General features: G+C 51.1%; 1 protein-coding gene across 1 annotated transcript in view; it reads left to right on the forward strand.

Moving 5' to 3' along the window:
* The window catches only part of SND1 (staphylococcal nuclease and tudor domain containing 1), a 507,509-nt gene that overhangs the window by 58,262 nt on the left and 434,949 nt on the right, over positions 1-14,298 (forward strand). The window contains exon 10 of the mRNA XM_048821939.2: positions 10,647-10,760. Within this exon, the coding sequence (XP_048677896.1) occupies positions 10,647-10,760 (114 nt within the window). The remainder of the gene's footprint in view (positions 1-10,646; positions 10,761-14,298) is intronic.

The raw sequence follows: 14,298 nt of genomic DNA on the forward strand, positions 1-14,298 counted from the left end.
TTTGTTAGTAAATGTCATGCTGGATTCTCAGCCTTGGAGACTGAGGTCCTCTTATCGCGGTCTAATCACAAAACTCTCCCATGGTTCAACCTTTACCTGGTGGGGAGCAGAGAAGCTTGGACTGAGACTTGAACGCCAAATGGACTGTTGCCTGACCTCACGTGTTGCACTGGCCAGAGACCCTTACGCAGTGATTCCTGCTCCCAGCACAGAAGTTCAGATTGATCCTGGAGCGAATTCTGAAACTGCACAATGGTTAACAGCCCTTGCTGTTAAATTTCTGCACCTTCGCTTGATCCACGTAATTCTTGGTGCTCCTGCTATAGCTGCTAACAAGCGGCGCAGTTAACTTCTGGTGGCTCCTGGGATGAGGACCACCTGTTCAGAAGGAACTGGCCTGACCCCTTCCCCAAGCTCACTGCGCATAAGCCTTTGAGGAGATACTGCTTCATTCAGGTAGAGCTGTGCTTTGCATCCGCCCCAGTACAGTGCCGTGTGCATGCTCCCGTCCTCTGGCTTTCAGCTGCCGAGCCTGGGAGGAACGCCTGGCCCTGCAGACCCTTTCCCACAAGGCTTGTGGAGTAGACGCCCCAGGTCACAGCACGGGGCAGTAGAGGTCTTGCAACAAGGGGCATTGGAATGCAGCAATACAAATGCATCACGTTTGGCTCCTGTTCTTGGGTATACTGGCAGGAGTCTGTCTTCAGTGTGCCAATGGTATAGTCTAGTGATGCAGTTGCTGTGCCCTCCGGGGTGAGCACGGGGGTATTCAGTGCATTAACTCCTGCCAGGCTGGGAAACAGGGCACCTTGTTGGTGAATCTAATCTGTCCCTTTGGCCCACGCACCTCCTAGTCTACTGGAGCACGGCCATAGGTCCCAGTGCTAGAAAATGAGCCAAGAGGCAAAATTCAGCAGCAAAGGTCCCCCTCTGCCCCTGGCTGCGACTGACTTTGGGCACGATGTGCGAATGTGGCACCAATCCTTTAACTGAAGGTCTCTTGCCTGGCAGGTGACTGGACCCTTTGACCTTCTTGAGATGGTTGAAGTGTCCTCCTAGGGTAGGCCAGTGCAGGTGCCTTCTTACCAGGGGGTGATGCCGGCTCCTTGCATTTGGAAGATGCCCATCACTGTCTGATCTGGGAGCCCTTTAAGTTGGAAATGAATTAAATGAACCAAGGCAAGTGTCCCCACCCCTCCTTTCTCAGATCCGCCTCCTGGTCTGGGGCAGCTTTAGCTGGGGCTGGACTGACACCACTGAGTTGGGAATGGGTCTCTGCACAGAGATGTCTGCCTTGGGTTTGGCCTTCTTCCTTCTCCTCTCCCCCCCAGTTCTGCTGAACGTTTCCTGGTGTCTGTAGCAAATGAATCTCGGGAGGTGGAGGGAGGTTGGGGGCAGCCTGGGGCGAGTGGAGAAGAGTGTCAGACCCGTGTAATTCTACTGGGGTCCTCCCTGGTGTGTCAGAGCTGTTGAGGCTCGGGGTGAGCCGCCACAGGCAGGACTAGAGCTGGGTGACTCTGGCTAGGGCCTCACCCCTGTGCCCTTCAGCCTTCCGAGAGGCTCCTGGGTGCCAGCACCGGTTTGCCTAGGGAGCTCCCCTCGGGAGGGGCTGGCCCCATCCTTGCTTAGCTGGCAGCCCTGGGGAGGGAGGATGAGGGAGAGCTCTCCCTGTCTCTTTGGGTTAGGGGGAAAGCACATTAGCTTCACATCTGAAACTTGGCTTCCTGTAGCAGTGTGCTGGCTCTGCTGCCTTTCCCATGTCATTTCTGCTGATCGCTGCTGTTTCTTACCATATGGTCCCCTGGGCGTGTGGCTGGCTTCCCCTCCCTCACTGCGCCAATTCCGAGAACTCGCCTGGTGTTCTTATAGAAGGTTTAATGTGTGCATGGCCAACAGCTCAGCTTTGATGCCACGAGAACAGTCCAGAGGGCTGGGAAGGCCCCGGAGTCTGGCCTCATCCAGGAGCACCCCAACTGAGGGCTCTGCTTAACTTGCATAGCCAGATGCTGGTGGCTGGTTGAGTGATGGCATCTGTAGTCAGGGCTCGGAGTGGTCTTAAAGCACTGGGTTGGAACTCAGGAGATGGGAGTTTTTCCCAGCTCTGCTGCTGACCTACAGGGTGACCACAGGCAGGTAATGCTCCCTGGACCTCCATGCCCCTCTGTAACATGGGGATATTTCCTCCCCACCCCCAAGTCTTGTCTGTTAGACTGTAAATTGCTGGCTAGGGCACTGCATTCCCTGCTTTGCCGGTGACCTTGGCTAAGTTGCTTCCCCTCTGGCATTCCCCCCACTGTCTTGATTGAGACTGAGCTCACTGGGGCAGGGCCTGTCTCACTGTACCTCAGTGCCCCACGTGGTGCCCTACTCTTATCTGGGGTCTGTAGGCGTGGTTGTCACACAAATAATGGGTCTCCCCAGTCCATATCTCTGTTAAAGGTGCTGTGCTAATGGTAGACCTCCACAGGCAGCATCTGGCCAGCTGCACTTCAGCTGCTCCTGGCTTAGCATGGAGCTCGGGCCCCTAAACTCGATGTGCCCCCGTTGCCTTCCTGTGTCCTTGACTGGTAACACCAGCCTTCTGTCTTCTGCTCACATGCCACTTCAGCAGAAGTGTGCAGTCAGCGTTTCAGAAGCAAACTCTGGGAAGCCCCTGAGTGGCACCATTTTTGCAGTGTCAATTTTTGGTCCCTCTTTCCTCTCTGAGAATTGTAAGTGACAAGGAAAATCAGGACAAATGTCTGAGTGCTTTAAAGTGCAGGAGCTTAAATGGATGTTCGTCAGATGCGTCGCGCCTTGCGACCCTCCTACGGAAGGTGCTTTATAAACACTCATCAATCCTCCCAGTGCCCCGGAGAGGTAGCTAAGTACTTGCTGTCTCTCAGGTGGGGGAACTGAGCTGGGGACAGAACCAGGTGGCTTCCCTGTGCTATAACTGCCAGACCACACCATACGCTCCTCCGCCTGGCATGAAACTTTCACATTTGAATGTTCATCGCAATGTCTGTGTAGCACACTAACGAAACCTGACATGATCAATGCTGCAAAAGCTGTTGGCTTGATTGCTTACGCCATCTCTGTGCTTGGCAGCCAGTTGAGCCCCTTGTTCCACTGACCGTAATGATGTCATATAAGGGTTTTGGGGTGGGGGGAGAAAACCTTGCTTAGCTGACACTGTAGTATTGTGTTACAGGCAGTTCTTCAGACCATGGCAAATTGGCTTTGGATAATTTCAGATCCTGCTGCCATCGTGTTCAGATGATGGTACGAAAGTGAGAGTCCTGATTATTTTTTCGGTTCATTTGAGAAGCGTCAAGAGTTCTGGCCCTAAATAATAGGTTTTAATTTGTCAGATAAACAGTGGGGTGTGTGGGAAGGAAAAGTAGCGGAAATAATCTCTAAAGGATTAAAGAGGCTATTTCTTCTGAGTGCCCCTGTGCATATACTCAATTCGCAGCCTGAATGCACTGGGGGTCTGTCCTGTACAGAGCTGACTGTGTTATCAGCACTTAGTTTTTGGTGTGGAATGTATTTGCTACCAAGGCTATGCACTGAAGTGCCCATGTTGGGAAATGCAAAGTTGAGGTTGCTGAGGCGAAGCTTGCCTCTGCCCCTTGTGCACATGCCCTGCCATAGCTTTAATCATGTAAGCAGGCTGCTTCTCACTTTGAAGTGCGAAGGTAACTTGTTTGTGCTGGGATGTTCAGGGCAGCTGCCTTTAATTGCCATTCAGGAGATGAGAGCTTCTAGACTTGCTCCTCAGCAAATGTAGAGGGGCTAAATCTGCCAGCCCTGTTTTCTCTTGCTGTTATACTGAACATACAGTCCTGAGATTTTGGGGTACCCTGAGGATTGATCTGGGTTGTGCATGCTGCCTTTTTGCATTTCCTGGCTTTAAGTGTTGGCATGTGCAACAGCAGCCTTCTGTTAATGGAGTTTTTATTCCTGGGGTTTTAAAAGGGAAATGGTGGAAGATAATAGGCTAGAGACCAGCAGCTCATTTGAGGTGCTCAGGGCTCTGATGGAGCTCTGCCTTTTTCCAGTCGTGTCCCGATGGGTCCCCCACATCAGCTGTTTGCTCCATGGCTATGGCAGCAGTCATGTGCTGAGCAGCTGACGTGGAGCACCCATAGGGACTTGCATCTTGAAGAACTCGAGCTACTGCACAAGGGATGTTACTTCGCCTCACTGCACATCTGTTAAAGCCAATCTTAATCTGTTCTAACATTGATCTATTGTAGATGCAAATAAACCTAATACGACCATTAATCTCCTAAAGCACATGTTAATAGCACAGTTAAGACAGGTGCATTAAATAGCCGTGCCTCACTTGCTGTGACACCATAGTGCATGACCGTTACTACTACAAAGGGACAGGGCTCCCCACTGATTGTGCACCCATGGAGCCCTGCCTCATTCAGTATGCGAGTTTGCTCTAGATTTCGCTAACAGTTCGTCAAGGGATGCACACGTTTCCTTTGCAGAATGAAAACGGTTTTAAAAAGCAACAAAGCTGCCCATCTGCAAAGGAGACCCTCCAGACCTTGGCCAAATCTGACCCAACGTTTTTTGGAACTTGCCAAGTCACATATCTCTACGGTCTGCCACATCTCAGCTCTGAGGATCAGGAATGATGGGTTCAGACAGTGATTGGAGTATCTTTCCCAGACCCAAGGAAGAGCTCTGTGTGGCTTGAAAGTTTTTCTCCAACAGAAGTTGGTCCAGTAAGTTACTTCACCCACCTTGTCTCCAATATCGTGGGAACAACACTTACACCTAGCCTTCTGGTCTTGTGATTAGTTAACCGCCATAGGCACTGACTTCCCCTCTTTCATGTGGATGCTCAGCCCCACCCCTTCCCCGCCCCCATTCCAACCCCTTCCCCAAAGTCCCTGTCCCAACTCGCCCCCTCCCTGCCAATATTCCAACTCCATCCCCAAATCCCTGCCTCTTCCCCTGAGCATGCCACATTCCCACTGCTCCCCCCCTCCCGGAGCATGCTAAAGCTGCCAAACAACTGTTTGGTGGCGGTCAGGTGGGAAGCTCTGGGAGATAGGCGGAGGAGTGGGGACGTGACACGCTCAGTGCGGGAGAAGGTTGGGCAGCGGGGAGGGAAGCTTGGCTGCCGATGGGTGCAGAGCACCCATTAACTTTTCTCCCTGGGTGCTCCAGCCCCGGAGCACCCACAGAATCGGTGCCTATGCATCTGCGATTTCAGTGTTTGCAAACCCCATGGCAATGAGGTTTTTGAAAGGAGTCACTTGTCTCCACCCACCAGTTAGAGCTGATTCCTTTGTGGGGCATTAATATTGTCTTAGCAGCTCTCCTGGGGCCTCCATTTGAGCCTCTGGCAATCTTCTCCTTTGTGTCAAAAAACTGCCTTTCCTGTGGCAACAATGTTTGCGAGGAGGGTGGCTTTGTTACAGGCTTTGATGGCAGAACCCCCTTACATGCAGTTTTTCAAAGACAAAGTAACCCTGTGGCCGCACTCTACATTTTTATCTAAAGTAGCTTCCCAATTTCACTTGAACCAAGCAATATATTTACCATTGTTCTTTTCTGTTGCGTTCTACCCCAGACGAACAGCATCTTCACATGCTGGATGTCAGGTGAAGTTTAGCTTCCTATCTGGATAGGACCAAAGCTTTGTTTCTCATATGCAGACCCAAGGAAGGGTTAAGCAGTCTCGTCACAGCCTGTCTCCAGGTGGATAACTTCCTGTATTGTGACCGCACACAAGTAGCCCAAAGGGTAGGAGCTCATGCCCCGAGAGCCCAGGCAGTGTTGACGGCATTCCTAAGTGACATTCCTACAGTGGACGTTTGCAGGGCTGTCACTTGGTCCTCTGTGCATACTTTTACAGACTGCTGTGCCATCCCTGCTGAGTGCAGAGCAGCTGCAAATGTTGGGAATGCAGTCCTTGTTTAAATAGACTCCATGCCCCACCTCCTGGGAGTACTGTTTGGGAGGCAATAAGGTAAAATACACAGTTGTATCGACTCAAAGCAAAATGCCACCTACCTGTGACTGGTGTTCTTCGGGATGTATTCCACGACCCAGCCTCTGTCCCCTCTGCACTGGAGTCTGTGCTTCTGGTGGTTGATGCTGAGGGAACAGCGCTGCCATTACACCACCAGGGGAGGGGCTAGGACTGCATGGCAGGAGTGCTGCCCCTATGGGCTGCTAGGTAACGTTCTTCGGCTGGGCGCACACACCCAAGCAGGATACATGGCTCTATCACTTCTTGAAGAACAACACTTGTAGGCAGGTAACTGTTTTGTCCTGCCAATCTCCTCCCTGCCACCCTTTACGAGAGAGAGTAGCTGGCACTCCGAATGGATGGTGTCTCCTCCAGTCGGTGATGGTGCTTGTGCCTGTGGCTGAATGGTGGACTCCCAGGTTTCTTCTGCCTGCCCCATGACTCCTTCCGAAGGGACTGCTACCTGTGCAGTGACCCCAGCCCCTACTGGCCGCGGAGCAGGAGACAGAGCGTGGGCCTCTGACTGACTCCCCCGCCTTGCATGGCTGACCGTGGTAACCGTGCTATTGCCATGGGTTCATTCATCCAGCTGCGGGGGAGGGCACCCGCTTGAGTGCGTATTGTTGTCTAGCTTTTTGCAATGGGAGTTCCCCAGTACCCTTTGTTAACCACTGCAAGAGCCATTGACAGATTCTAGCTCAATTGCCATGGAAATCTGTCTGGTGTGGGGCATGCACTGGCATTTTACTACTGTACTGCCAGGTGCGCCCAGAGCCCTGCTGTGCTGTGCGCGTGGCACACTCTTCAGGAGACAGTCCTTGTCCCAGTCCGAACAGATGAGCTGGGGTGGGGGTGTGGGTGTGAGCAGAGGCACGGTGGGGATGGACTTGCCCCCAGGCATGCTGCAAGTCAGTGGGAGAGCTGACAGTAAACCCAGACCTCCTGAGTCCTAGCTGTGCTGCTCCTGCTCTGAGCAGGAAGGACCCCCCGGGTACGTCTGCACTGGAATAAGACCTGTGGCACGGCCTTGGTAGCCCAGGTCAGCTGACTTGCACTCTCCAGGATTGCCATGCAAGGGTAAAAATGGCTGTGTAGTCGTTTAGGCTTGGGCTGGAACTGGGGTCTGGGACCCTCCTCCTCTTGGGATCCCAGGACTTGGGCTTCAGACAGAGCCCAAATGTCTACATGATAATTTTACAGCCTTGTGAGCCTGAGCCAGCTGATCTGGGCCAGCCGCCAGGAATGAATTGCTGTGTAGAGGTACCCCAGCGGCTACGCTGTCTTGGAGCTCCTGGTTGGTCAGTTACTTAGTGCACTGTGCTTTAGACTGACCGGCTCTGCTCTGAGGAGCTAACAGGTCAAGGTGAGTGGTGCTCAGGTACCCTGGTGGTGATGGACATAACCAGGGTGGAGCACTTGGGGGAGGGAAGGAGAGAGGGTGAGTGGGGAAGACTTAGAGCAATAAGGTCACAGGCTGCTGTGGTTAGCACAGTGCCTGGAAAGGGTCTGCAATAAAGGGAAGGGCTGGGGTCTCCTGCAGGGGGTGGAGGCCTGGTAGAGCGGGTCTAGGGGGATTCAGGTATAGAGCAGCTCAGCTCTGCAGGCCTGGCAGGTGAGGACAATGAGTGTGTTGGCTGGAGGTGGCTGGAGTGGTACGTGGCTGTTCTGCAGTGTTGTGGCCGGCTTGGAAGCTGCGGGGTCAGAGGAGGAGCGAGCAGCTGCTGCAGCTGAGATCTAGCGAGAGGGGTTGGTGGGGGGGAATGGAGATGGGTAGGGAATAAAGCCATCAGGATGGAGCCATGGTGAGGGAGAGGTAGAGAGGCTCCTAAAGCACTGAGTCTGGTGGGTGGGGGTGCAGGGTAGTGAGCTGCTATACAATTTCTGTAAATTCAGTCCATCAGCATTTCTGCTACTGCAATTCCCTGGCAGTCTCTTTAACTACTCCACTAAGCTTCCATGGATCCAGAGAGCTAGGATCAGATTTCTCTTGCTTCAGGAAGCTGGAGTGTGTCCTCCACCCCTTCCTTGGCTTCCTAGCCCTCTGCTTCCCACCCTCCGTCACCTTGCCAGGCTCTCAGAACTCTCCATGGACTCATTCCACTCTGCTGCTCTGCATTTGCATCCCCCTTGCTCTGCTCCTTCCGTCCTGGCCTCTGTGCCCCAACTCCTGCAGCTCTGCACACTTGGGGAATCATCGCTTGCTCATGCTGCCCTGTGTAGCTGGTGCTTTGCTCCCTACTTTGCTCACTGTGCTTTGCTCCAGTCCCTCTAAGCCACCAAATTGTTTCCTCCATGTTCTGCTTCTAAACACTCTGTTCTCTAATTTCTGTCACTCCCTGCAAAGGCCTTCATGCTGCCGTGTGAAAGCTGCATGTTGTATATCAGAACACTAGGCTGCAGTTGTCCTGGGAAGGAGCTCGCAGAGTTCAGGGGAGCTCCTGCATGTCCCTCCTTTCTGGGCGATTTAAAAGCTGCTGGCTATTCTCTTGTATAGTAACTTATGGCAAAAACTGAATGCTAAGGTTGGAGGAGTTTGATCTGACTGCTCCAACCTGCCAGTAATGCAAGAGTCGGTCAGCATGCATATTAAATGATACATACTTCTAATGATCAAGGGCTGCATATACCTAAGCTAAGCAACTGCATGATCATATTGCTATAACCCTCATCACATCCCTTCCTTACAGTGTCTACTCCAGCCAGCATGTCCCATGTCAGTTCAGGTCAAGTACAGCTCATCTGGCTGTTCTCTAAGCTTCCTCACATACTTTTGGGCTCTGTAGAAATAGTGTGTGTGGTAACTATGTAATGCAGCTCAGGATTCTCCCTGCTAAATCAGACCTATAGCCCACTCAGCTTGGGGTCCTGCCTGCAATGCTGGCCTCTCCTGATGCTTCAGAGGAAGGTGAAAACACATGTATGTGCCTGGTCTGTTGTGCAATGTTGTATAGAGAGGGTGAGAACCCTTCCTGACCCCACAGCAATGTTTATGCCCAGAAGCATGAGACTTGATTACTCTCATCTTAGCATGCAGCCTGCTTCGGGGAGGGTTCTGTCAGCAAAACCAAAAAGCCAGGTCCCAGAAGGGGTTGAGACCATTGGTAGTAAAGCTCCCTGGAGGGCTGTTATCTCGGCTGAAGGAAGCCCAGACAATTCTTGGTGTCTGTTTTAATTTTGATTCCTATAATCTTGTTATCCCTTTGACTAAGCACGTTTTGAGAAATTGATGTGCTTGCTGGGGCAAAAGAGCTGCGAGTTATGAAAGTCTGTTCCTTTTTATTTCTCTCCCATTCCCCATGTATACGTGGTAGAAGTGGCAAGGCTTTGGAGAACTCCAGATTCTGGGTGAGAAGGCTTGCAAATGTCTGCTCGCACACTTGCCCAAGGCACCTGGATTTCTTTAATTGATAAAATGTTAATTTTTATCAAGATGTGGGGGTGGCTGGGTAGATTTTTATGCTGGAACTTGGTAAATATTTGTGCCAGTTCTGCAAATCCCTTCTAGACATGCCTTAGCCTTGATGAAAATCACCTGAATTTTGCTGCAGTTCGGATCAGGTCAGATCTGTAATGTTGCATATGATAAAAATAGCTAAAAAAATTAAAATAAAAAGCCCTGCAGCATGCATGTCTCACTCTGGGCTGCTGGAATCCTGCCCCGCTTTGCCACCAGTCTTCCTAGTGTTCGGCTTGTTAGTTTGCTTTGGTCATCCATGGAAGCCCCAGCCTAGATGAGAGCCCCAATGTGTTAACCACTGTACGAGTACCTAAGAGACAGTCCTTGCCTCACTCTGGCTGTGTTCCGCGCCCCCACCGCTCCACAAGTAAGCTCATCTCAAATACTGGTGTCCTCATGTGAGCTCTGTCTGTATTGATCTCATGGTACCTCAGGGCTTCGTTTCAGACGCCAGATCCTGTTGTGCTAGGCACTGTACATGCAGAGAGAGGAGTAGCACAGCGTCCTGTAGGATCTTGGCTGCCGGCTTGGATTTGCTGTGTCGTATTTCCTGCTGTGAGAGACTCAAAGGTTGCCAGTGCCCGATGCTCTCCCAGTAGATTGGAGCAAAGCGTTCTTCCTCCCGATTGCCTTGCTGTGGGTGAGAAGTCTGGTGTCCGGCATTAATAGGAGAAGGGGCCAGTTCCCGAGGTGGCAGAGGTTTATACAGGGTCTTGGCCAACCCTGGCATTGTCATGCTTTTAAAGTGCCAGGGCTGTCCGCGTATGCTAGACCCATGGGCTGGCTGAGTTCCAGTCCTGTAGAACCAATAGCACAGCCAAATCCTCAGGGCTCTCAGGTAGGAACACTGAACAGCAGGGCCACCTACTACTTCCTTTGTAACTCACCATCATGTTCCCTATGGCAATGAGAGTTTAGTGGAGCTTCTCAAAGCCTTTGGGGACTGTATTATGCCCAGTGTCACCCTCACCAGGCTTAGTGGCTGGACTGTCTTGCTGAGCACCTATAGGCTGAAGTGCCTGGGTTGAGGAAGGCCAGCGCTGGTTTTGGCGATGCTGGTGAGCTGGGTGCCTGGTGGGTTCACATGCGTGCTGGGACCAGCAGGCTGCTGGCCTTGTACCTGGGGGTTGGACGCAGCTGTGATGGATGTTGGACTCTTTGCTTGTGCACAACCAATATTCACCCCTGTATCTTCCTCCTCATCTCTAGGTGATGCAAGTGCTGAACGCAGATGCCATTGTGGTTAAGCTGAACTCTGGAGACTACAAAACCATACATCTGTCCAGTATCCGGCCACCTAGACTGGAAGGAGAAGGCACCCAGGTGAGGTTCCTTTGGTCCTGTGCCCTGTTTGCAGGCGAGGTAACTTATTTCTAGTTTAAAATAGGACTGAGGCTTGGGGAGGGGATGAATCGCTGAACATCAGGATGGCTTCTGAGTTCGCCTATGACCCAGGGCAAAGACTCTGGCAGCTCCTGGCATATCCATTCTGAGAGGGTGTTGGCGTTCTGACTGCTAGTGTCGTGTGTGTGCGTGTGTGTGGGGAGGTAGATGCTGTACAGAAGATGTGACTCTTACCTAAATCAGGTAGTCTTCTGAGCACCTGTTGCAGAACCCCCACAGGAAGGGGTTCCAGCATGCCATATCCACTTGCTCTGGGGCAAGGTTTTCCATCACATTCAGTGTAAGCCTCCCTTTGCTCAACTTCGTCCTCTTTCTCATGGAGAAGGGTCTCTGCCTAGACGGTAAAGCAAGAGGGCTTGGGAGTCAAGTGGGGGCTCCAATCCCAGCCCTGTTGCTTTCTGTATGACCTTGGGTGAGTCAATTGCCCCTTGCTGCCTGTGTCCGTCGTCGTGTGTTGTGTCGTCCCTCCCCCCCCTTCCCCCCCGCACACCTCTACAGGGGATCTGCCTACCTCACAGGGAGTCAGTTTGGTTTGTGAAGTGCTTTGAAACTCTGGGATGATAGATGCTACAGAATTGCCAAATATTATTTGAATGGTGTGAAAGGACTAGCCCAGGGTATGGTGACTATTAACAGGAAGCAGCCTGGAGTTCTCCTCGTGTTGAGAAAAACATACCCCTGGTAGTGTTATAAGCAGGTGTGTGCACAGTTCCAATGGACCCTGCTGTTCCAAAGTTCCTAGCTCCTTGCATGGCTTGTTTGTAGGGGTTCTATGCAAGCGATGGGTGCACCCAGAGAATCCCAGTCAGTTCAGTGACCAGTTCTTATTCCACTGCTGTTTCTAATATTTCTTCATTGAAAGATGAGAATTCCACGAAAGATTGCAGAGAGGGAACTGAGTGAGAACATGTTAAATCCTCCTGGTTTTTCCTCCTTCCTTCCTCTTGCTCAGCAGGGTGCCTGTCCTCAGGGCTATGGAAACAGTTTCTTCAACTGGGAGGGAGGCGGGGATGAGATTATTGCTTAACTGTGGGGAAAATGATCATGTATCAAGAACAGCTGGTTGAAGGTGAACCTGAGCAAAACAGAGATGATGCTGGGGGGTAGAGGAAAGTATTTTGAGGAATTGGCCATGATGCAGTCTCCTTTGAAGGGTCACACCCCCACTTGCTCAATTAAGTCTAGTCTAGGAGTTCTTTTGGATTCCTTGCTGATGCGGAGTTCTCACATCACAGCAGCTGTGAGTGATGCTTTCTATCCTCTCTGGTTGGCTGGGAGTCCCCCATCCCATCCTGGTAGGTGAAAACCTGGCTCAGTTGTTCATGCCTGTCACAGTTCAGCTGGACTACAGCAAGGCATGAAACCTTCCACACTTAGGAAACTCCAACTAGTAGTAACTCAGCGACGTATGCTACCACAAATGTATCACACCTGTCCTGTGCGCTCTACACTGGCTTCTCCTTGAACTTTAAGTCAAGTGCAAGGTCTTGATGATTACCTTCAAAATGCTCCATGGTCTGAGCCCAGGATACTGAAGGAAGAGGTTGACTGTGGTTCTCTGGCCTAGTGGAATGCCCTGCAATACGAGTGAAGCTCGTCTGTGTGGGAGACAGAACCTTCCCTGGCATGGTCTGAGACTGAAAGGAAATTCCCCAGGAGCTAAGGACCATCACAAACTTCACTACCTTTCAATCCAAGGGCAAGGCCCATTTCTTTGACTTGCCTTCTCTGATACAAACACAGCAACAGGTGCGCTCATATCAAAAACCAAAACAAACTACCAAAGCGCACACTCCACTGCACGTGCTTCTGCCCTTGGGGAGAGGATTAGAGAACGAACCCCGCGTGACAGATGTGTAGCGGTGTGGCTTAATACACCAGTGGAAGGAGCTCAGATACTAGTGATGAGAGCAGTATAAAACATACCAATGCGAATAGGACAAATGTCCCCACTGAGACAATCCCATTTCAGTGCAATTCTAGTTATGCCTTCCTGTGCAGCCTCTTCTCTGCTTTAGGATGTGTTCTTTGTGATCTTCTCTCTAGTAAAAGGGTTACAGCACCCACAGCCATACTTAGATTTGATTTTAGCACTGCAGAAGGTTGCCTGTGAAGTGCCACAGAGATGGAGCTCTGTGTAAGCATTACGCTTAAGAGCAGTGCTGTAGCCAGGGCTGGCAAAGTGCTCATTATCAGTGCCTGAAAACGAGGTTTTGGAACTCTCCACGATACCCCTTGCGCTGGAGCGTCTCTTATTGTTCCCAGCCCAATGGTTTTGAGAATTCCAAGAGGGCCCCGGTTTAGTGACAGGCTTTTTGAGACCTTGGGCAGATTTCAAACTCTCTTGTTCTCTGAGTGAATGTCTTAAAACATCAGACTCACGTGGACTCGTTAATCAGAGCAAGGTGTTGACCTCTGATTTCCCAAAGACCTCAGCATCAGGATTTTTACATGTTACACTGTGCACACCCGGTCCAGTTTCCACTCTTTTAACCTATCTCCATTTGAGGCCTCTTGTCATTTAAGCATGAACTGTATCTACAACACTGTGCACTGAACCGTAGCACTTTAATATTAATGTGAAGGCACTGAAATTCACACACACAGCTGTGCATTCCTCAGAGCTTGCTGCTTAACCCATGCTGTTTCAAGGCACTGGAGTTGGTTCTGATCCTGCCTCTGGCGCAGAATGACTTTGTTCCCTGTCTGTAAAATGTTAGGGCTGTGGTGGTGGGGGCCCTAGATTCTGCCCTGTTTCCCCCTTGTTGCATCTTATCTGCAGTTGGCCTGTAAGTTCCTGGGAGCAAGGGTCATGTCTTTTATATTATAGTAGCTCCCAAGGGCCACACAGTAAACTCTAAATTCCAAATGCATTTAGTGCTTGTAGCTGAATTTGGTCACCTATTCACATGGCTGTTCTGATTCTCTAGCGACGAGCCCACAAGGAATTTTTCGTGGGAGTTTATTCCATAGTATAATGCTGCATTAAGGTTAAGACGCAGCATGCTTGAAAGTTAAGATTTTGTTTTCCTGTAGTAGCCTCTGCTCTGCCTACGCTGACTGATCTGTGAGGTGTGAAGTCACTGTTGTGTGGTGCAATTAGGGGAGCCCTACCTGGCCTCGTTACCCACACACACATAAAGGCAAACAAGCAACAACATCCAAAATCCTACATGTGTTTAGCGGGTGGAGTTGGGGTTGCTGTGGGAACCAGCACTTGGAAATTCCTGACTTCTGTAATGTTGCATTAATTTGTATGCATGGAATCGTGAATAACTTCCAAGATTAGATGGTTCCTCCTGCTGTTTCCTTTGCGCCCTGGTGAACTGAGCATCCCATTTATATTGCAGGAGGGAAATGTGGCCAGGTTAGAGGGCTTGGAGTGCTAGGAGCTGACTGGCGGGGGAGCTCACTTTTCATCGATCACACAGCCAGTAGGGACCATTTTGGCCAGCGT

The sequence above is a fragment of the Caretta caretta genome, chromosome 1 (assembly GCF_965140235.1).
Source record: "Caretta caretta isolate rCarCar2 chromosome 1, rCarCar1.hap1, whole genome shotgun sequence".
NCBI lineage: Eukaryota > Metazoa > Chordata > Testudines > Cheloniidae > Caretta > Caretta caretta.